The sequence below is a fragment of the Podospora pseudoanserina genome, chromosome 5 (genome assembly GCF_035222485.1).
Source record: "Podospora pseudoanserina strain CBS 124.78 chromosome 5, whole genome shotgun sequence".
Classification (NCBI taxonomy): Eukaryota; Fungi; Ascomycota; class Sordariomycetes; order Sordariales; family Podosporaceae; genus Podospora; species Podospora pseudoanserina.
Genome location: NC_085924.1, coordinates 2781098 through 2801943, shown reverse-complemented (window position 1 = coordinate 2801943; position 20846 = coordinate 2781098). Strand labels below are relative to the sequence as shown.

The 20846-nt window shown below is 52.8% G+C and overlaps 7 protein-coding genes across 7 annotated transcripts; 4 read left to right on the top strand and 3 right to left on the bottom strand.

Annotated features, from left to right (window-relative positions):
• Positions 1 to 11: 11 nt before the first annotated feature.
• On the bottom strand, positions 12 to 3814 carry QC764_512520 (uncharacterized protein). Its single transcript, XM_062948474.1, has 6 exons — positions 3791 to 3814; positions 3104 to 3729; positions 2995 to 3049; positions 2422 to 2937; positions 2187 to 2372; positions 12 to 2129 (listed from the first exon to the last, which is right to left on the bottom strand). Exons 2-6 carry the CDS (start codon positions 3283 to 3285, stop codon positions 216 to 218), a joined length of 2853 nt encoding a protein of 950 aa, XP_062799255.1. The 5' UTR covers positions 3286 to 3729; positions 3791 to 3814; the 3' UTR covers positions 12 to 215.
• A 2317-nt stretch (positions 3815 to 6131) lies between these two features.
• Positions 6132 to 7529, top strand: QC764_512510 (uncharacterized protein; the record flags this gene model as incomplete). The annotated part of the gene is made up of 1 exon (XM_062948473.1): positions 6132 to 7529. The coding sequence occupies one exon, from the start codon at positions 6132 to 6134 to the stop codon at positions 7527 to 7529; it is 1398 nt and encodes a 465-aa protein (XP_062799254.1).
• A 745-nt stretch (positions 7530 to 8274) lies between these two features.
• On the top strand, positions 8275 to 8613 carry QC764_512500 (uncharacterized protein; the record flags this gene model as incomplete). The annotated part of the gene is made up of 1 exon (XM_062948472.1): positions 8275 to 8613. One exon carries the CDS (start codon positions 8275 to 8277, stop codon positions 8611 to 8613), a length of 339 nt encoding a protein of 112 aa, XP_062799253.1.
• A 510-nt stretch (positions 8614 to 9123) lies between these two features.
• QC764_512490 (uncharacterized protein) lies at positions 9124 to 11137 on the bottom strand (the record flags this gene model as incomplete). Its single annotated transcript, XM_062948471.1, has 4 exons — positions 9124 to 10146; positions 10202 to 10801; positions 10861 to 10967; positions 11020 to 11137. 4 exons carry the CDS (start codon positions 11135 to 11137, stop codon positions 9124 to 9126), a joined length of 1848 nt encoding a protein of 615 aa, XP_062799252.1.
• A 3145-nt stretch (positions 11138 to 14282) lies between these two features.
• QC764_512480 (uncharacterized protein) lies at positions 14283 to 17279 on the bottom strand. Its single transcript, XM_062948470.1, is given in 5 exon segments — positions 14283 to 14531; positions 14582 to 15134; positions 15196 to 15914; positions 15976 to 16368; positions 16377 to 17279. Coding segments are annotated over 4 exon segments (1548 nt in total). The 5' UTR covers positions 16198 to 16368; positions 16377 to 17279; the 3' UTR covers positions 14283 to 14477.
• Positions 17280 to 17594: 315 nt separating this feature from the next.
• Positions 17595 to 18720, top strand: QC764_512470 (uncharacterized protein). The gene is made up of 2 exons (XM_062948469.1): positions 17595 to 18185; positions 18241 to 18720. Exons 1-2 carry the CDS (start codon positions 17826 to 17828, stop codon positions 18571 to 18573), a joined length of 693 nt encoding a protein of 230 aa, XP_062799250.1. The 5' UTR covers positions 17595 to 17825; the 3' UTR covers positions 18574 to 18720.
• A 237-nt stretch (positions 18721 to 18957) lies between these two features.
• QC764_512460 (uncharacterized protein) lies at positions 18958 to 20397 on the top strand (the record flags this gene model as incomplete). The annotated part of the gene is made up of 2 exons (XM_062948468.1): positions 18958 to 19837; positions 19903 to 20397. Exons 1-2 carry the CDS (start codon positions 19085 to 19087, stop codon positions 20395 to 20397), a joined length of 1248 nt encoding a protein of 415 aa, XP_062799249.1. The 5' UTR covers positions 18958 to 19084.
• Between the last annotated feature and the right edge of the window lie 449 nt (positions 20398 to 20846).

The following is a 20846-nucleotide window of genomic DNA, read 5'->3' as shown; positions in this document are numbered from 1 at the left end:
CAAGTGGTGTTGCCTCACTGCTCATCAACAAAGTGTGATTTCAAGCAATATTCATTACTATATACTATTACATGGTTCCGCATATTCCATCATTGACATGTACAGGGCAGCACTTTCTGCATGCTCGCCAAAACACAACCATGAACCGATGAAAACATACGCACAAGAGGGGTATCATAATCCTACACCGTCACCTTTTGGTCATGACCAGCCGCTCAATACTTTGCCAGGGCTAAACAGCCGGAAAACAACTCATCCACAAAGGTCTGCGTTTCGGCTGCGTCTCCATCCTTCTTCACCTCCACCCTGGTGGTGGAGAAGCCTGTACCTCCGTTCAAGTTCAAGACGCTCGTCACGTTCTCCAACTCGATTTCCTGAACAAAGGTTCCATTCTTTCTCCCAGGAATTTGTGGTGATGCCGGGCTAGGATTCTCATCGGCTTCATGGATCCTCTTGGCCTCATCGACCATTTCGACCTCTTTGGCGGCAAGAGCCACAGCGGGCGATTTGGGTCCGACAGCGGTGGTGGTAGCATCTACATCGACAGTCACCTCCTGCGAAATCATGATGCCCATTCCACCAAACGACTTGTTGTGCTTGTGTTGCTTCCCGTTGTTGGGCTGAACATTTAGTTTTGGACCGGTGGCTCGCTGCTGGTCGTACGTCGGGCGGTGACGATGCTGAGGTCTTTCCGGGGCAAGTGTCGAGTCTGAGAGCTGATCTGTATCCGGGTCTTGTCCGTTGGTGGACGATGCGCCGCGGTACAAACCCAACGACACAACGCTCGGGTTGTTGGAGGGAGTAGCAGGGGCCATGCATTCCCGGCTGGAAGAAACGAGCTTGCTGGCTCGCACTTGTCGCGTCTCCAACGACGGTCTTCTGTGGCGCCTGAAGCGAGAGAACATCGTGAAGGGTAGCTGGGAGGAGAGGGACTTCGGGGGGGAGGTCGAGGCAGAGTTCAAGACGGGGCTCAGCTCCCGGTGCACATTCCGGGCAAAGGCGGCCGCGTGTGGCGAGTTGGCGTACACGAGCTGCAGGGTTTTGAAAAAGTACAAGGGGACAAACGCATGGTCTGGAACTTTGACCTTAATGTGGATCGGGATCATGATGCTAAAGGTGATCATCGTGCATGTCGCCAACCTCGTGGCCATGGAGCCCGCTGGCGATCGGCAAGGTACTTGGACCACCCGAGAAATGAGTTTGGCATCGTCCAAAATCTTGTCGTTGGTGGCACTACGCAGATCCCGAACAGCGTCGCTGAGAAGAGCGGCGAAAGCGGCGTTGCGTGGTGCAATGTCTTGGACGCGCCGCAGCCGTTGGAGGATAGCTTGGACCGAATGGCCGTGGAGCTGGCGCAGGAATTCCAAATGAGACGGCTCAAGGCGGTCGAGCGGCATTTCCACGCTAGGAAGCAGATTTCGAGCCTGTTTTTGCACAAGAAGATCGAAACCGTGGCCGTGGTGGCTGTCGACTTGCGTGCGAACAGCAAACAAGCCAACATGGACGCCGGGATCAAGCATTGTGCCGTGAGCATAATCCTTCATGTTCGCCAGCTTCTGTTCCAGATGTGCGGTTCGAATCTGCATCTTGGCGCCGATGATGTGGGCAACTTGATGAGGGTCGGCGAAGCAATACCCAGAGGCCTCGAGCCGGTCCATGACTCGAGGGTTGTCGACAGCACGTACCAAGCACATGAGCGAGCCGTGGTTGTGGCGGTGAATCGTAACTCCCTTCTCAGCCATGTCGGCATCTCGTGACGTGATAGGGACCGGTCCCTGTGTCTTGCCCGTCGAGTTTGAGCGAAGTGACACAGCATCCGGTTGGCCACCGGTCGACAAGATCTCGTCCCAGAGAATACCAGCGTCTGTCAAGTTCTCGTTCATCTTGTCAGCAAGCCCGGCGGCAGCCAAGCAGAACAACTCGCGGAAGATCATGTCGTAGTTGTCAATCACATGGCCATCGTCATCGACCAGAGAGATGCCTGTTCGCACATTGCGACCACGATGCGGAAGCTCGGCCAGGTGGTTTCTCATCTTTCCCAGCAGCACAGTCACGCTAGACCAATTCCTCGACGCTTGGAAGACCCAGTGGAAAAGGGGGTGTGCGGTAGAGAAGACGTCGTTTTGGGTCTACCACGCCCGGTCAGCGAGGGCGCTCAGATCAACAGTCGGACAGCAGAGACACACCTTTTGGAGAAACTTGCTGGTAATCTCCTCACTGGGCAGAGCTCCATCAGGGGAAACGAGGATTCGGCCTTGATGATCGAACACAGCAGCGGCGAGAGTGATTCTTTGGGCCTTGCTGGCGTAGCTTTGGCGCACTCGCGCTGAGTAGATGGCCGTCCCTGCCATGACAGCACAGGCAGCAACCGACTGTTCGTCGTCAGTAATGCAGGGTTACTTGTACCTTTTCCTCACTCACCAGACATGAAATCACAATAACCGTGACATTTCTCGTATCCATCTCACTGCTCGAGTGGAGGTGCATCAGTCGGTATGTGGTACCAACAGCACCGCACCAATGCATGCCCGAGACGGCGCCAGCCAAGACGATGGCACATCCAGTTCTCTTCCACCAGGAATTGGTCCAAGATGCCCTAAACACAAAAAACAGCGCGAGCGCAACGGTGCTGGCCGCAACAGCAATGAGGGCAGACCCAACCACGTTGGCAGGGCGGTAGCTGCAGTGATAGTTGCTGATGGAGGCGTTGCCGAGGTAGTGCATGCCGCAAATGGCTCCCCCTGATAACATGCCAGATACCCCGATGCGCCACCAGTTGACGCCACTGGCATTTCGGGTGCTGGTCACGACAAAGAAGGCGGCGCACAAGACGAGGATGGGTACGAAAAAGGAGGCTACCGTAACGCGGACCGAATAGACAACCTGAAGCTCGGGCTGCCCGTTGAGCAGACTTGTTGCTCGATTGCCAATGTAATGCTACCACAACGTAAGTAAAAAAGACTTGATCGAAATGGCGCTCAGAAGATAATATACCATGCACCAGATGGAAACGCCACCCATGGTCACCGAGGCGGCTAGCAGCAACAGACTGTGTTTCCGTCAGCAATCACAGGCGCGACGGTCTGGCGACGGGACCCCGTACTTGTTGTAGTACCCCTTTCTCGAGGTCCGTCGGTTGATGAGCTCGAGGGTCGAGGCGGCGCCGACGAGACTGACACCATAGCTGAGCGTGAGGAGGGCGGGATCAAACTGATACGGCACCGGGTGGCCGATGTACTGAGCCAAGCCAGCATCGTAGGCTGCCGAGTCCATGGCAGGCGACATAGCAGCTGCGCGACTTGAGATTAGGTCGACATTGGAGTTGAGGAACTGGCTGGCTTTGAGTGATCAACAAGGACAACGGACCCGGGCGCCCGCAGGATGGAAGAGAGGTGGTCCCAATGGGTCGGGTCAACCAGGAGATCAGGAGCTATCACTCCTATGTACATACATAGCTTCTCTGCACAGACTCGCCATCTGCCAAGCATGCCATGAAACAGACAACCGCGGGTCCAGGCTGAGATGGAGAAAAAGAACGAGCAGGATCGTGGGCTTGTGGATTCCGAGTGCCGTCACCAATTGCAACAGAGAGGGGCCAGCCCTGCTGCACGGGCATGCATGCCAGGATGTGTGGATGAGACCGCACCAATCCGAGCTATCCACCACCGAAATGCATCGGAACTCGCCAAGCCACAATGCATCTGGGGGAGATGTGAATGGTGGCCAGAACTTGGTTTTGTGAGACATGCATATTCATTTTGGGTGGTAGTCGGCGACCATATGTACTCACTTGCATCCTCTCAGCATCTTATCTTGGGACATGTCATGTCGGTTTCTCTTTCTTCTTTTTCTTTCAATACTCTGCAAATGCCGCCCTATCTCCTGCACAAAAACACAAAAAGGTTCGAACTCGGCCCAGCGCAGACGCCTGTCATTCGCTTGGAGGGTCGACGACTTGTCATTTATCAGATCCCCCACACCCTCATTTGGCATTGTCTGATGCCAGGCATATCGCTTGTCGTTCTCTTCCCTCCCTTGCTTCCTCCTCAGTCCAATACGAGTCATGCTTGGTGATTCTTAATTGTTAAAAATCATGTCACGCACGAGCCCCATCCGTTCGCGCGCTAAGCTTCGATCTCAGCTTCCGTCAGAATGTCTTGGACATCGTGGGTCCCTTCATCCCCTCACCCGGCGTGAACCGATGTTCGATTAGCGCCAATCCATCGGTGGGGAAACCCTCAACGCTCCCTACCGTTTTGTTTTTCTTTCAGAATTTGATCCGTTGAGAACATGCGGGGTGGTGACAAGGTTTCACCTCGATCGAATAGAACGCACCAAGCATGACCACATCATCACTTTTTTTGTTGGAATGGAATCAGGAACCCATGAGCTCAACCCGCTAATTTTTGGCTCCTCCACCCGCGACGTGTTTAAGCTATAAATCATAACATCACGTGAATGCCCAGGTCCAGCAGTGGCTAAGTATCTACTCTGCTGACATCGTGTCAATGCCGGTGTCAAAAGGGGCTCAGGGGCAATGTCAACAACTCTGCTCTGATGCTAGACACATCGGGGACGGGTTACGGGCCACTATCCACCCAACGTTAGAGAGAGCCGGCGATTTTGAGAGGAACTTGTGGCTACCTACTTGGATATATGCGCCCTCACACCAGGATTTATGCCCGAGGAACCTGCCCCATCGCCTGAACACCATCCCTGTTCGTAATCAAGCCAGATAAGGTATGTTCAGCACGAATTTTGTAGGGTGTACTCATCTCGTTTCTATCTCTTTGCCCCGTCCTGTCTATGCGGAGCGTCTGAACCAGGCTCTTGTCTCTGGCATAAGCTTGAGTTGTCGTGTAAAGGAAACTAGTTGTGACAAAGACCACAAGGAAATGCTCTATATTCATATAGTGGATGAAGGTGGCGTCCATCATCTCTCCCTCGTCGCCAGCAGTGCTCACCATCCTCACATGCACTCTGGCGTTTACTTTTGAGACCTTCTTAGCTACCTAGTGCACATGCGACTGTGTAAGACCCAGGCTACTAGGAACGTGAACAAATAAAATCCAACATACCTTCCTCTGCCAACCTCAGGGCTAACTAACCATCACAGCGATCCAATCTTATCGATAAGGAGTACTCCAGGGGAAAAGCCATAAACATTGAACCTCGAGAATCCCAAAGTAGGTTCATAACAATTCCATTGTGATTGCTAGATGCAAGTGAGGTCCTGGCAGACAGTTTCATTCCAAACTTCTATCATGCCTCATTACTCCAGATATGGCCATTATGACAGAGGAATAAGAAGGTACCGTAACTGCCTTGACCTCTTTGACCTCCGAGCAGGCTCATGCCGCAGCTGACAGCACCCATAACTAGAAGTACGAATGTATCGATCGAAGATACTTCGTGACAGGGGCTTATTGCTGCCGAGTACAAGTTGCATGCGGAACCTATCCAAACTATTCGCTAAGTCTTATTGTGTCATTAACTATGCAATTCTTTTCACCGTGAGACTTTGCACCCTGTGACACCACGTTGGAAGTGTTTCACGGCTGAAGATGTTACGGCTTGGAGATTAAATTAAATACAATATCCGACATCTTCTGTTACGTTATCCAGAACCTGAGCTGTGCTCAAGAGAGTGACAACGCACGCAGTAAACTGCTCTGGGAAAGGTGCCAATAAGCTTCGTAGATCGATAGTAGGATCCCGCGACAACCGCCTCGAGATTGACAAATGATGTGCCAGCAATTGGTCGGATGAGCGCCGATCACGACCCGCCCGCGAGACAAGCCGCTCTAACTACACTGGCCAGGGCCAGAAATCCATGCATGTCTCAGCTCCCTCTTGCTCAGTGGCGCACCCAAAAGGTCGCTGCACCCACATGGCTTACACCACACAGCAAATCTCATTGGACTCACCAAATGATCCCCATGACCGGAATGGCGGACGGTGCTCATGGTGGGACTTGAGAGATGCTGTCTCACCCTGCCAGCCACGTCTTTTCCCTTGACCGACATGACGCAAAACCTCATTCCTGGACGCCTTTAAAGAGAACATCTCCCCCCTCTCCTATCGCCATTCCCTCAATTCTACATTGATTAACTGCAGACACTGCTTACACAATGTCCTCCCCACTCACCATCCCTGGCCCTCCAGGCCTTCCCCTGCTCGGCAACATCATGGACGTCAACCCGAGCAACACCTGGTGGTCTTTGCGCACGCTGGCTGAAAAGTATGGCGAGATCTTCAAGATCAAGGTCTTAGGGCATGAAATTGTCTTTGTCGCCAGCGCTGCTCTAGCAGAAGAGATTTGCGACGAGACTCGGTTCCGCAAATTCGTTGGCGGGCCCATCGTCGAGATCCGATACGCCGTACACGATGCGCTGTTTACCGCATACGACCACGAGGAATCCTGGGGTATCGCTCACCGCATCATCGCGCCACACCTGAGCACGGAATCAGTCGCTGACCATTTCGACGAGCTCTTGCTGTGCACCGACGAGTTGATCGCCAAGTGGACCAAGGGTCTCGAGCCTGGGACCAAGTTCCAACCTCTCAAAGACCTCAACAACCTGAACTTGGAGGCGACAATGTTGACACTGTTTGGCAAGAAGCTGGGAGCCATCAAAATGAAGGAAGGAGAGGAGCATCCCATGATCCAGGCTATGGAGGATGCTACCTCAGAAGCAATGAGGCGACCCAACAGGCCGAAGCTCCTCAACTGGCTGCTATACAACGGCAAGTGGAAGGAGGCGACCAAGACGATGAGAGGCTTTGCCGCAGAGCTCATCCAATACCGGGCCGAACACTCTACCGGACGCAAGGATTTGCTTTGGGCGTTGATGAACGCCACGGATCCGGAAACAGGCAAGAAGTTGACAGACAGCCAGGTGATTGATGAGATTGTCAGCATGCCGATCGGCAGTTCAACGGCCCCTTGTTCAGTCACGGCGACCATCCTGTTTCTGCTGCAGAATCCAGAAGTGGTGGCCGAGGCCAGAGAGGAGTTGGACCGCGTGGCTGGAGACGGTGCGCTGAGGCAAGACCATATCGCCCAGTTAAAATACATCCAGGGGATTGTGAGGGAGACGCTGAGGTTGAGCTGCGCGGCTCCGGGCTTCAACATCGAGCCAATTCCGTCCAAGAATGGCAGCAAGTCGCCCATTCTGCTTCAAGGCGGCAAGTACCAGATTGCGCACAACCAGGCCATGATCGTTGTTCTGGCTGGAGTCAACAGAGATCCAGCCGTGTTTGAGGAACCTCTCAAGTTCAAGCCAGAGAGAATGGTGGGCGACAACTTCACCAAGCTGCCGGCCGGTGTCAAGAAGTGGTTCGGAAATGGCAAACGAGAATGTATCGGCAAACACTGGGCTTGGGAGTTTCTAATGGTGGTGACGGCCAAGCTGATCAAAGAAGTTGATTTTCAGGCGGTGGACGAGCAGTATGTGATGAAGCAGGATGGGTGGTTCAACGTGCGGCCGATCGACTTTTACGTGACGGCCAAGGCAAGGGGTGCTTGAGGGGAGAGCCAAAAGGGGGGATATCCAACGTTTCAGTTCAAGAATCTATTCCTCGGTTTGTGATTTGTGTTGTGTTCACGACACGCTTGAAATTGATACCATGATTGTTCTCGACTTCGCATGTGATTCCGCACGTGGTTCTTTTACTCAGGGGCCGGACAGACCGACGATGCAGTCCCTTGCCACGATAGCCCGAGCATGCTGATGATTCTGACCATCCGACTCGTGAGACACACTTAGAAAGTGGTTCGCCTCTAGCGTATAGACCCGTTCATGGCGGTTTCGTTGACCCGCCATGTTGGAACCGGCCGATGCAGAACTAAGTAAACAGACCACGCATCGGTGGTAGCGGCGCAGGAGTTTGATCCCGCTTGTCTAATGCAACGTTCGGCGGCATGTGCTAGAAGCCCAATACTTCGAAGCCACGCTGCCGGTTAGAGTTGGTTTGGCGTGTTCGTTCTAATCGTGGACAGGACATCTGCTTGAACCAGAGAAAGCTCCTCTATATAACTCGACCTCACCCAACACCCGAACAGCATTTTCTTTTCTCATCACCCAGCACTCACATTCATCACTAATACTCCCTTTACACTAATCTCACCCACGCTCGCTTTGAGAAAAGTTTACGCACAAAAACAAAAACAAAAAAGACACATAACCCCGCCCCCCCCTACCTAAATCTTCACATCTCAATAAACACATCACCCAACCGTTCAATCAACCAACAACCAACCCAACCGTCAAAATGAAGTTCTTTGTCGCCATGACCGCCATCTTCACCACCGTCTCGGCCGTCACCATCTCGCTCCCCTCCGGTGTTAGCATCCCCAGCGGCGTCACCCTGCCTTCTGGTGTTGTTGTCGTCTCGGCCGGCGCCTCCGCGACAGCCGCTGCCGACTCCGACTCCAACGCCAAGGCTAAGAACAAGCGTCAGATCAACATTCCTGGACTCCAGTCCAGCAGCACCACCGCCGCCGCCGCCACTGCCAAGGCTAAGAACAAGCGCCAGATCAACATTCCAGGACTCCAGTCCAGCAGCACCGCTGCCGCCGCCGCCACGGCTAAGGCCAAGAACAGAGTCTAAGTGCTTGTTCGACACGTTGGGCGGGATAGCGACATGATCTTTTGGGATGTTTGGCATGATTCTTTGAGGGATGATTCTTTGGGATTGATTTTCTGATTTCATGATTTCTGGCTTGGTGGTTAATGACAAGCTCTTGTCGCTCTTTTGGATAGTTGCCGAGAGGATCTTTGGTGGCTTTTTGATTTTCTTTTTGGACCGGGCGGATCGTGTACGACTAGGATGTACCTAGAGGGGACGGGATAGAGGTTGGGATAGACACAGAGGTAGAACCGCGGCAAGAGAGCGAGTTTTGCTGGCGACACCTTGGAATAGCACCGTAGTTCTCCGTCATTAATAGATGAGAATCTATCCCAAACCACTGGTTTGATGTGAAAACTATCGTGATGAAATGTTGCAGCGCACTGACGGCCTGCCGCAGTATATTAAGTAGTATGTACAACCCGCGTCTAATTAATCCAGACACTATCTACAGTCTAACAGAGAAGGAAAACCAGCAAAAAAGCACACGCTCTATACCGCGTACTTTATAGTTGTTGGACGTCCCAACCCAGGCGTCTCTATTGTCTGTGCAGGTTGGGGAGCGGGGGTCAACGGGATCTCAACCTCGGGCGCCTTGGTTTCCGCTGAGCTGGAAAAGCTAGAGGTGCCAGGTGAATCGGCCGGATCGTCTTTCTCTTCCCGGTCACGGTCACGGTTCTGGCTAGGCACTCTGCTGATGGTGGGGGCCCTGCTGATGGTAGGGTATTGGCTCAACGAGATTCTGCTCATGGATCGGCGGCCCATCGAAACGCGGCTCATCGACCTGCGACCCATGGAAATGGTGCGGTCGAATGTCGGCAACTCGGCATCATCGAAAACGGGGCGTGAGAAGCGGTTGTAGGCGATAAACGTGTGATCGTCACCGACCTCGGCGTTGACGGGGGTCGGGACGCGGATAGACTTGCGCTCGAAAAGCATGGCATCGTCCTGGATTGGCTGGATACCGTACCAGCCATAAATTGCGTTCAAGGCGGGGATGGAAAGACCGTGAATGACGATGGAAAAGAAGACGAGGAAATACACCGTTGGCCCGATAGCCCTCAACAAATTGCCCATCTCTTCATCGGCGTCGGCGAGTTTCGGATAAAGATGCCTGGTGTGTTCGACGTAAAAGGCAGCTCCGATGCCAATGGGGCCAAAGTATCCCATAAACAAGGCCTCCTTCCAGTTCTTGATGACGTTCGGCATGAACTTGTACATGATAAAAATAGCAGGGATGCGGCGGAAGGCAAGGATGAGGAACCCGAGGGCGATAAGGCGGGGAACTGTGATGCCGGTCGTGTCTGGCTGATGGAACTCGCTCCATGGGATCACGGTGCCGAGGTACATGAAGCCTCCAAAGTTGAGGAGGACATCAACGGATGAGTTTACCTCATCGTGTCGTTCCAATGTCTCACGCATGTATTCACCATCCCAGTTTAGGACACTGCCAGCGGTGAAGCAAGCCAGCAAATCGTCACCCCCGATCATGCCACAGACACCAAGCAAGAACAGCTGAGATTGATTAGCTCACGGGTCAGTTCAAAACCGGACGACTCCAACGACTTACACCGAGCGCAGTGGGGTAGAGCACATAACTCTCAGAGTCTACCCACTTGCGTTGCAAGGCAAACTTCAGCCCCTTCCCAGCAGCATATCCAACCACAACACCGATAGCAATCGACATGAGCACAAAATAGAGCCATGTTTCGAGGAACCATTTGCCAATCGCCTGGCCTACTCCTCCTCCATGTCTCACCACTTCCTCTCCGGCCCGAGCGACGAGTGTCGATGCCTCGGGGGTCTGGGCCCGCATGAGATAGGTCGCCAGCAACAAAAACGGGAAACCAAAGCCATCGTTAGCGCCGGCTTCCGAAGAGATGATTTCTCTGAGGTCTCTGGCGACAAACTTGTCGGAAAAGGGGCCCTTGGCAACGGCTTGTGACAAAACGGGATCGGTACAGGTGATGCAAGCAGCCATAACCAAGGTCGCCAGCAGGGTCACCTTGGGGATGGTGGCCATCATGCAGAGAGTCGAGCACAGCCACATGATTGTCATGACGGGAAGCATGAGCATGAGCATCTCCTTCCACCGAAGCTTTTGGTACTTGGCCGGCAGTTGAAAACCAGCAATGACAAGCTGGACGCCGATAACCACTCGTGTAATGCCCTTGAATCACAGTGTTAGTGATAGGCACGAGTGGTGATGAGATGCAGGGCAAGACAAACCAGCGTGATATCAGATACTTGGCCTGGTTCGGCTGAGCCCCATCGCGAAGAGTCTAGAAATTTGGCCGCTAGTGGACCAAGAATGATACCAAGGGTCATAGCAGGGACTGAGTGATGTCAGTCATCATGGTTCTTTTGGTGTAGTTGGGGGAAACCTACGAGCTTCGCCGAGAAGCCATCGGTTCTTGATGAGGACCGAGATGACGCCGAATCCCAAGATGAAAGCACCAATAATTGTCAATACAATATTGAGCTCGCTGACGTTTAGGACAGGCATGATGAGCAAGACGGGATGCCTAGGCGGCACCGAAGCCTTGATGGGAGGGGAGGGGGGTGTATGTTGAAGTCGCGTTGCTTGGCCAGCAAGTTCGAGTTGTTGATACTGTTGATGCTTGAGGAGAGGAAAGAGGGCGAGGGAAGGGGAAGGAGGACCAAGAGATAAAATAAGAGATTATGAAAAAAGGCACCCAAGCAGGAAGCGAAATAGCGCAAATGGATCGACTAGCAACCGTTAAGCTTGCTATCCCAGACGCAGGCCAGCTGTGTCATCATCCCACTTGCGCTTCACAATTTGCCCGGGATATCCTCCAACACTTGTTCAAAGAATGAAAGAAGGGAGAAATGGAAAATCACTCCATTACCGGCGAGAAATGGGGAGACACTCGGCGGCATTTTGTGCGGGTCGCGGGGGCTCCTCGCATACCCATTTCCCCTTGAGGAAGGGTCTTGATGCGTAGGCCAAGAGCCTTGGTTCTGGTATGTCTTCCTGGGAGTAAAACATCGGCCTGCCGCAAAATGAAGTTGGTCCGTGGGAACCATCGTTTCCTTCGCGTCCCTGGAGTAATCCCGTGGTATCTGAGAACGACAATGACCAAAAGAGTGACAGCCCCAGCGAGGGCAAAGAGCCCTCACCTGGGGGGAAAGAAGGCGAGATAAGAAGATGGATTCGTGTCTGATCAGTCTTGGTATCAAGAACCCATTGGTGTGCAGTCGTCTCACCAAGTCTCGGCCTCTGCTTGGCTACACTTGGCTGGCTTGGCTGGAGAACTGCAACATCCAGATTTCTGTGCCGAGTGTCTTGGCTGTTGGTGATCCTGTCGTTGGATGTTGTTCTTTGGGCTGTCGAAATCAAGAGAGCCTCTGCTGATTAGAGCGCGGCAGCACGCGAGCGAAGTGGTAAGAGGTTGCTGGCAACTGCACATGATGAACTAGTAGCTGGAGTAGCGCTCACGAGACTTTCATAGTAGTGCCAGTTTGTTTACAGTTGCGTGGGGGGACACAGTGGCCAGCAAGGGGGCCCCTATTTCAACCTGGGTCCACTTTTCTCGGCAAAACAATGCCGGATCTTCGGCCTTTCCACAGGGCTGTCAAACAATTCTGCCATCTTCACGGGTGCAATTGTCTGGTTCTGGATCATTTTGAGCACTGGATTCTCGGATCATCGCGATGCGTGTCTTTTTTAAGCAACAGATGCCCATTTTTGCTCCTTCTTGGCCGCAAAAGAATCCCAGCTCAAGGTTCAGGTCTGATGTTATCATGAGGAGAATTTTTTGTCGCCTCTTGGCAGGATTGGCAAAGTGGTTCTGGGAGGAGTATCAGCTTCTTGGTTGTTCCATCTCCCAAGAGTTCCAAGGCTTGGGGGCCAAGAGTACCAGCACAGGAGCTTTTGGATTCGGTTGCTTCCAGTTCCCCTGTTTTTGGCTTGTCAGGCGATCGGTACTCTTTTCCGTCTCGGTGTTAAAGCCCAACGACGTGATATCCTTGTTTTTCTTTTTCTTTTCTAGAAGCTGTTGGGCGTGTTTGCTATCGGGAATCTCAATGATGCAAACAAAAGTCTCCTGTCGCAAGGCTTGGCTGCGATGCTTGGAAGTTGATCATTTGAATGAAGATGCATGGGTGGCATGGTGCCAAGGCTTATCAAGCATCACAAGATCATTGGCTTCCACATCGAGGGTGAACTTGGCGATCGAGATGACAGAAAAAAACCACGCAAGCTTTCGAAGGGATTCCGATCTGCTTAACCTGCTGCACGATTGGGCAACACAGTCTGGGCAATTCGGTATCAAAGCTTCTTTAGATGGGAATAGGGAGACGCCTTACTGGTAGCGACTCGGCCCATGGGAACAACACTGGGCATTGTTTCAGCGATCTTGACAGGTTGGTGACTCACTGAACCAAGCTGAAGGGGGCTTGTTTCGTGTCGGAATTCTCTTTTATGAGTGTGTTAGAATAGCCGACGGTATCAAGTCCAACCGAAAGGGCTTGCTCGAGATATCGGACAGCGATGTTTTGCGCAAGCCCCGAAGCAGCAACCAGGAGACGAGACCGACGTTGCCGCCATGAAGCTGATCAGCCTCTCAGCGTCTAGATGTCAAAGGGAAATAGCTACGATGCCGGCCACCGCGACTCAGGAGGAGCTGCACATATATACTTGCGCAACGAGAAGCAAGGCATCGAGATAGGTACAGAGAGCCTTTGCAGGTAGCCAAAAAGATGGAGTTCAGTTGGGAGCGGAACAGCACCCTTGGGGCAGAAGCAATCTTGAGGGTTCGGATAAGATGAACAGGATCAAATCATACCCCGCGTCTCGTCGAGTCTGATCTTGTGGTTGGGTTGGGCCCTGGAAACCTACGATTCATGTATCTCTGCTTTGCGTGTGGGAGACTAGACGTACGGTTACGCAGCTGTTTAGAGAACCCCAAGGATGAGAAGCGAGAGGTTTGGGTACTGGGTAAGCTACCTTATTGAAGCCAGTATAAAATGAAAGACCTGCACTTTGTATCTTTCGGGTCATGCCCAACGTGCGTAAGGTTTAGATGTCTATCAGTGTTTGAAAACATTACGGAAGATATGTTTTCACAGGTAGACAATGTGACAAGACGGAAAAAGTGGCAAAAATTTGAAGGGTCCACAAACAGAGAGAGCTACAAGACAAGAAGGCAGCCAAGACATATATCCTGTGCAGAACACGGAGCCAGCAGAGAGCCGTGGCCCGTCTGCTCTGGAAAGACGGGTTGCTTAGAAACCTGCAACATGTTTGCCTTTGCAGGGGGCATTAGGCAGATAAAGGCTAAAAAGTGTCTTGGAAGAATGGTCAACATTACAAAGTGAGTGGAAGAAGCAATCGGGTAGAGTACGGACCCCCTCCAGGTATAGCATCTGACAGTGCCTCGCAGCATCTATAGAATGGCGTTCATTGGCATTTACCCAGGGAGGATTGGGGTGTTACAAGGGCTGGAGTTGACGTGTGACATGGGCCGCAAGACAGCTTGGTAGTCCATACGCATCTACATGGCATGGCCAAGCCGACCTTTTTTGATGTGGTAATACGCCACACAAACTAGACAGTTCTGGTTCGAACTCATAATTTTGGCCCAGGGGGCCACAATTTCACCATAGACGACTTGATGGGCTAGATATGGCAAGGCTCATAGTCATGTGTTCAAAATATTGGCTCCCAGTACTCTGGCCCCTGGATCTGGAGGCCATCGACTGAAAATTTCATTACCCAAAGTAACTGTGGAGTGATTCTTGCATCGGTTAATTTGTTTCTACTACCTAATAGCTGCTGATGCTTCCCCAAAACACCGGCTTTGGGTGTGTGCTTCTGCTCACGTCTAAGCAATCTCGATTCGCTTGAAAAGAAGCTCCTTGGTGGGGTCAGGAATAGACTGCATCGGGTCAGTATCAGTGCTTGTTTGAAACGGAATGGGCTACTCACCGAAAGTCCAAATTCAAGATTGGGGTACCGCTGGGTGTGCCCGTCCATCAGCTTCATATCGTACATCAAGATGGTGTTGGCGATAATCATTTTGATTTCGTTTGCGGCGAAGAACCGGCCTGGGCAGGCGTGTCTTCCGTACCCAAACGTCAAGACCAATGGGTTGACGCTGACGAACTGGTTCTGAGCAGCCTCCTCGACTGCGCCCTGTTCCCTGGCCTTCTGTCGAATGTCGTAGAACCGCCAAGGATTGAACTGGTCTGGGTTTTCAAATACGTCCGGGTCTTTCGCAAGGGCGTGGGCCGGCACCTCGATTATAACGTCGGTGGGGATCACTTGGCCGTTGGAGAGGGTAAAGGGCTTGTATACGCGACGTTGGAACCCCGCAAAACCGGCGGGGTCGATTCGCATGGTTTCCTTGATGAAAGAATCCAGCCTCTTCATGCCCTGAAGAGCAGCCGACGTGAACGTGTTATTGTTCTGTGCGAGGACCTCTCGGACTTCATCACGTAGCACAGAGACATATTGGGGGTAGGCGGCCAGGTTGTAAAAGCTGTGATGGAGCTGTCAGCGAAAAACAACTTTTACTTGGTCAGACAAACCAGAGAACCTACACGTTGGTCGTGGTCATGGTAGTGGTGTGAATTGCAGCAAAGCTAATGCCCAGCTGCATTCTGGCAAGGGTCTCGGTCTTGTATTCACCGCCAAACTTCTCAGACTGGCCATCGAGCATCCACTGCAGCATGTCATCAGGGGCCTGCTCCTTGGGGAGCTTTTTGCGATGGGCGACAATGGGTCTAATGAAGGCATCGGCTTGAGCAAGGCGCTCGTTCAACTTCTTGATCTCGGGAAGATGATTTGCAAGAAAAGGGCGGAGCCATGGGCGCATGGTGTCGACAGCCTGGCGAGCGTGCATGAGGTCAATGGTGTAGTTGATAGCTGCATCGACATATTCCTCTGAACGGCTCAGTTCCGGGCCGATAAAGACACGGCCTGACACCATGGCAACGATACGGAGAAGCTTGTAGTTGATGTTGACAGGAGTCCAGTCGTCGCATTCGGGCATCTCCCGACGGAAAGATTCTTGGACTTCTTCGGCAATGGTGGGGTTTAGTCGCACCAGCGAGGGCGTCAAGTTGCTCTTGACGATGTGAGGAATGAGCTTGTGGCCGACTTCGAGCTTGGTGTATTTGGCGTGCATGGTCTGCTCAATGGCGCCGTCAAAGCTGACTGTGTCGTCGGGAAGACTCTTGAGCTCATTGAGATACTTTGGGGGCACAATGATGACATGGTACTTGTTCGACGTGATGATTCGGAAGACTCTGTCTTTGAACTAGGCGTGTGTGTCAGCATTGCGGTGCCATGTTACCTGTCGTTCACTGGCAGTATCCTACCTTCTTGTACCCGGTAGCGTAAACATCCTTGGCCCGCGTCAAGAAGGCCTGTCGTCGTTTTTCATCGCTGGGAAGATCATCCAGGGCGACAGGGAGATTTGCGAGTGGGTTCCCTTTGAGGAGTACCTGGGCCAGAAAAACAGCCACAAGCAGCCCAGCAGTGGATAGCAGAAGTGGCAGTTTGGCCGCCAATGTCTGCAGCAGCGTCTCGGTCTGTGCCATGTTTGCTGTTGGAAGCAAGTACTGTGGGGGAGAGACGGTAAACTGCAGGTGGGAACTATGGCTGATAAATAGGTAGGTTGCTCACGATTCACTTGCCCCCCCATGGCTCCTTCCAGATTCCATGTGGAATTCCTTGCGGGTGGGCAATTTGCCGTGCCGATCACTGCCAGCCTGCCAGCCTGCCAGCCGGCTCATCTGAACCAGCAGGAGCGCCGGGCAGCAGGCGGGCACTGCGGGAAACTGCGTTGGTGCGCGTTTATCATCCCATAACAGAGAACCTGTGGTCAATGGGGCGGTAGCACCCGCCTGGTTTGCATGCAGTGCAAGGCCTGCAGTGCCAGTGGTATTTATCCGTCTGCGACCTGAGGCCGTTGGAAGTGGTGATGTTTGGATACGCGGATAGAGGGCCGACGAATCACAGGCCGACCCGAATAAGAAGCCGAACTCGAGCCTGGGCCGAAATCGATGCAAGTTGTCTTGTGGTCCAAGCTTCCGCGATCTTTCCGTGCCACCCGCGACGCTAAGTTTGGCCCCCGCGCCGATGGCGCTGCCGATTTTTGCACGCTATGCCAGGCCTACCGCCGGCACTCGCTGTTTTCCTATCTTTATTTTAGCGTCGGGTCCCGGCTCTGCTCTCGTCCCTGTCCCACCCAACCTGAACTGCGCGTTTCGGAGGTTTGGCCGCCCTCTCCCAGCGTGCCAGCGACGCCAGCATGGCACGCCTCGAGCTGGGATATACAAGGTCTCAAACCAGCTGCCTGCGCTGCAAGCAACAGACCCCCTCCTGATTGGTGGAGTTCAACTGTTTTGATTGATCAGATCCACCCTCGCTTCCCACAGCATCCAACACTTTCCCATATTTCGACAACGTGGAAGTTCACCACAAGCCTCTCAGCAGATGACCAGGTCAGCTATAGGTTTCGGAACTCGAGCCTTTTCACCGCTGGACCGCCGATACTGTTCATTTTCTGGCTATAACTGCTCACAATGTTTCCGGAGAGATACAAAGCCTGCGGGATATTGGACCCGGCGTGATGCGAGATATTCTGAGGACGGCGAGGCTGCCTTGGGACTGCCGTCCGAGGTGGGCATTGAGTTGGATGTTTGAGGAAATTGACGAAGGGCCGTGATGTTGATGTATGGAAGTTTATGGTTCCATCTCAGTAGATACGTAGCTGTCGGTGATTGCGTATGCGAGGGCAACTCAGCGTGATGAGGTCATTGACTAGGACGCCAAGGCATCGGCGATCAATGGTTGACAGCTTCTAGATCCTCAACAATTGATTCACATCACATACGATTTCCGAGCTCAGTTGACCACTCAAAGAGAGCTAATTTGCAATCTATGACGGTATTGCTATTCCTGTTTGATTGGTTCCCAGCAATTATGGGAATCAAGGCTCACCTAGACGTCGCTTCATGAAAGAAATGGCCGCCATCATTCATCATCAAGGCGTCATTGAATGATCCGCCGGGTAAGGTAGCACAGGCATAAGAAAGATAGCTTTTACCACAATGAAGCCAGTTAATAACTTACCATCGCATACCTACCTGCCTAACCTACTTGACTGTCTTCCCAACTCCGTCATTGCACAGCATCTCAACACAACGCTAATACTTTCTTCACCATGTTCAACCAGTGCATCAGACTACCGACCACTCTTCTATCTACACAATCTACCAGGGCAGTGTTCTTGCTTCCATCTTCCAGCCAAAGACCATCCTTCATCTCCGCCGCCAGAATGGCCACCGCCGCAGGAAACAGAGTCTCTGACCGCATTAAGCACGACCACCGCGAGCTAGAGTCCTACTACAACAAGATGAAGTCTGCCAAGTCGGACGATGAGAAGGTCCGTTGGCAAAATCAGTTCGTTTGGGAGTTGGCCCGACACTCGATCGCGGAAGAGCTCGTCGTCTACCCAGCCATGGAAAAACATGTGCCTGACGGACTCAAGCTGGCAGAGAAGGATAGAAGCGAGCATCAGATAGTAAGCCGCCTATTCTCGCCTAGATACACGTTCATCTATGCTAAGAACTCCACAGGTAAAGGAGAAGCTCTATGAGTTTCAGCAAATGGAAGCCTCGGACCCCAGCTTTATTCCAGCTATTGACTCGCTCTGGGAAACCTTGGGACAGCACATCAAGGAAGAGGAACAGGATGACTTGCCACTGTTGGAGAAGCACATCGAGGAGGGCGACTCCCAAAAGATGGCGGCCAGTTTTGACAGGACAAAGCATTTTGTGCCGACACAATCGCACCCTGGAGCACCTGATAGGCCGCCATACGAGACAGTGGCAGGGTTGATGGCTGCGCCGATTGACAAGTTGATGGACATGTTCAAGAAGTTCCCCAGTGCAGAGGAGAGGAAGATATGAAAGTGGGATGATTAGAAACTTATGATAGGTACCTGGGTAATCAAGGGATGTCGTCCAAATAGACATCTTGAGGTTCCACTTGGTCGTTGTCACTCTCAGCTTGGCGATTTGTCTGACCCTGGCATGCCGAACCAGCTCCGCACCACGGTGTTGTTCGCAGTCATGCTGAGTCCAGATCAGGGACTTCTTATTCAATATTTGCACAACAATGATAAAGCGTGCCCCATCGATAATGATTGGTGATACCTGGCATTCCTATCGGCTGGGTGCTGAATGCACACTTTTACCCAATGGGGAGATAAAGTCCCGATAAGAGCTGCGTCACTGATAAGAGCTTGAGAGGGGTACGCCACCAACAGTTGCGCGCGCAGGTGTAAGTGATAAGGCAGCCAGCGAGGGATGTGATGGCAGATATATCTCCTGCTGCTTGCCCAGCTCCCAGCAGGCCTGTTGAGGCGGGATTGTTCTGTGTCACCGTTGTGCTCCGCATTGTCGCAACCTCTTTGCCAACATGGGGTTTTACGATGCGCTCACATCTCGCCTTTCCGAGGGCCCTTCTCTGATCCATTTTGTTCTCACCCTTGTGAGCTTTTTAATGTGGACAAAGCTCTTCCAGCTCTGGCGCCTCCGCCGACGACAAGACGGCCTCCCTCCCCGAGCATCCACCCCCACCCTCGAAAAGTCACCCGAACGACAATGGGGCCACTGGGTCCCGTCCTCCTTTCGCTTTCCAACGCCCGAGCCATATCCCGACTGGTCCATCGAAACCACCAAGCCTCTCCCTTACCGACCCTTCCGTTACGGCCCGGTCTATCACGTTACCATGGGACTACGCAAAGCCCAATACGAGGACTGGATTGAGCTCGACAACCAGTTCCCCAAGTACCACGCTGAGAAGCAAAAGCGCATCGCCCTCAGGGGAGACAAGTCGTGCAAGACGCACCCCGAGGCATACCCTGCCGCGATGGAGTTGCTGCAGGAGTTTCGGGAGTACCTGCCGGCTCGGTATCCATCCTTGTACCAAAAGACAGAAAAGGGGGTGAAAAATCTCTGGAGCGGGGAAGACTTTGACTTTGAGGGCGATGAGCAAGGTCGGCTGGCCGAGGATCCGATGCAGATGGCTGCCAGGCTTGTTCAGGATGATCTGGCCATCATGATTGAGAGGGAGGACGGGAATTATTATCTCCTAGCTGGAGCGACATTGCTGCCAGGCTTCTGGCGACTAGAGGACAAGTTCGGGATGGGGTTGAGCGAAATCCACACTGTATGTTCGAGCTGTCTTGTCGGGATGGGTGTTGATGAAAGAGCCACAACTAACAAAAGAGACAGTCAGGGGATGTTCCACAGTACAAGGAGAAGTTGGAAAAGGGCATGATGAACTTCTTCCGACGTGTCAAGCCACAAGAAATGGTGGCTCGCAACAATTACTTCTTTCAGGTGGACGACCAGCTGGGTTGGTCATGGTCGATTGGACTCGAGGACGCACCCAATGTGTCGTGGGCTACGGCCGAGAAGAATAGGGCGATCCAGCATCATTATTTCCGGTCCGAGAGACAAACCCTGAGGAGATTGCCCAACTCGGGAGGGGTAGTGTTTACCATCAGAACGTACTTTCACCCGGTCACCGAGATCGCAGAGGAAGATTATGTGCCAGGGCGACTTGCGAGCGCAGTACGATCTTGGGGTGATGATGTTAGTAGATACAAGGGCAAGGACAAGTATCAAGATGTGTTGCTGGAGTACCTGGATCAGAAGCACCAAGAACAATTGGATAGGGGGCTCGACTTGAGCAGGGAAGACGAGGTTCGGGCGTATCCATATTGAATGATAGACCAAATGTGCCTTTTTCACTCCTCACCGATCTCGACCTTCGCGGTGGCGGCAGCTTCGGGGCCCACTCCAAAACCGAACAAGCGAGACAGCTGCATCCGCGCTTCCGAGTAAACAGCATCCGGAACGCTGCGGCTTCTCGAGAATGATATGAAACAATCGGTGCACCTGGGCCCCCAGGCGTACTCCCCTCAAAGCGGGTAGGCTAGCGGGCTGTTCCGCGTGTCGTCATCGCTTGATGCGCCGGCAGGACCCATATGCCAGCAGATGCTAGTTTCGACCTTGACCGCCTCCGAGACAGGAGGAGCAATTGTGACAGCTCCAAACTCATGACAATCTCGCCCGCCTCATTATTTCTTTCGAAGCCTACGGCAACTGTTATCGGGCCCTGAATAACACCCCAAAACCGATGATGCCTGAACAAGATCAGACGGTGTCGGAGC

Excerpts from the sequence above, each read along its gene's own strand:
- QC764_512520 (XM_062948474.1), bottom strand. The coding sequence starts at position 3,285 with ATGTCGCCTGCCATGGACTCGGCAGCCTACGATGCTGGCTTGGCTCAG. Across the intron at positions 3,050-3,103 it reads AGAAAGGGGTACTACAACAA|TCTGTTGCTGCTAGCCGCCT; the intron begins GTACGGGGTCCC and ends ACGGAAACACAG. Across the intron at positions 2,373-2,421 it reads TTATTGTGATTTCATGTCTG|TCGGTTGCTGCCTGTGCTGT; the intron begins GTGAGTGAGGAA and ends GACGACGAACAG.
- QC764_512470 (XM_062948469.1), top strand. The coding sequence starts at position 17,826 with ATGTTCAACCAGTGCATCAGACTACCGACCACTCTTCTATCTACACAA. Across the intron at positions 18,186-18,240 it reads ATAGAAGCGAGCATCAGATA|GTAAAGGAGAAGCTCTATGA; the intron begins GTAAGCCGCCTA and ends AGAACTCCACAG.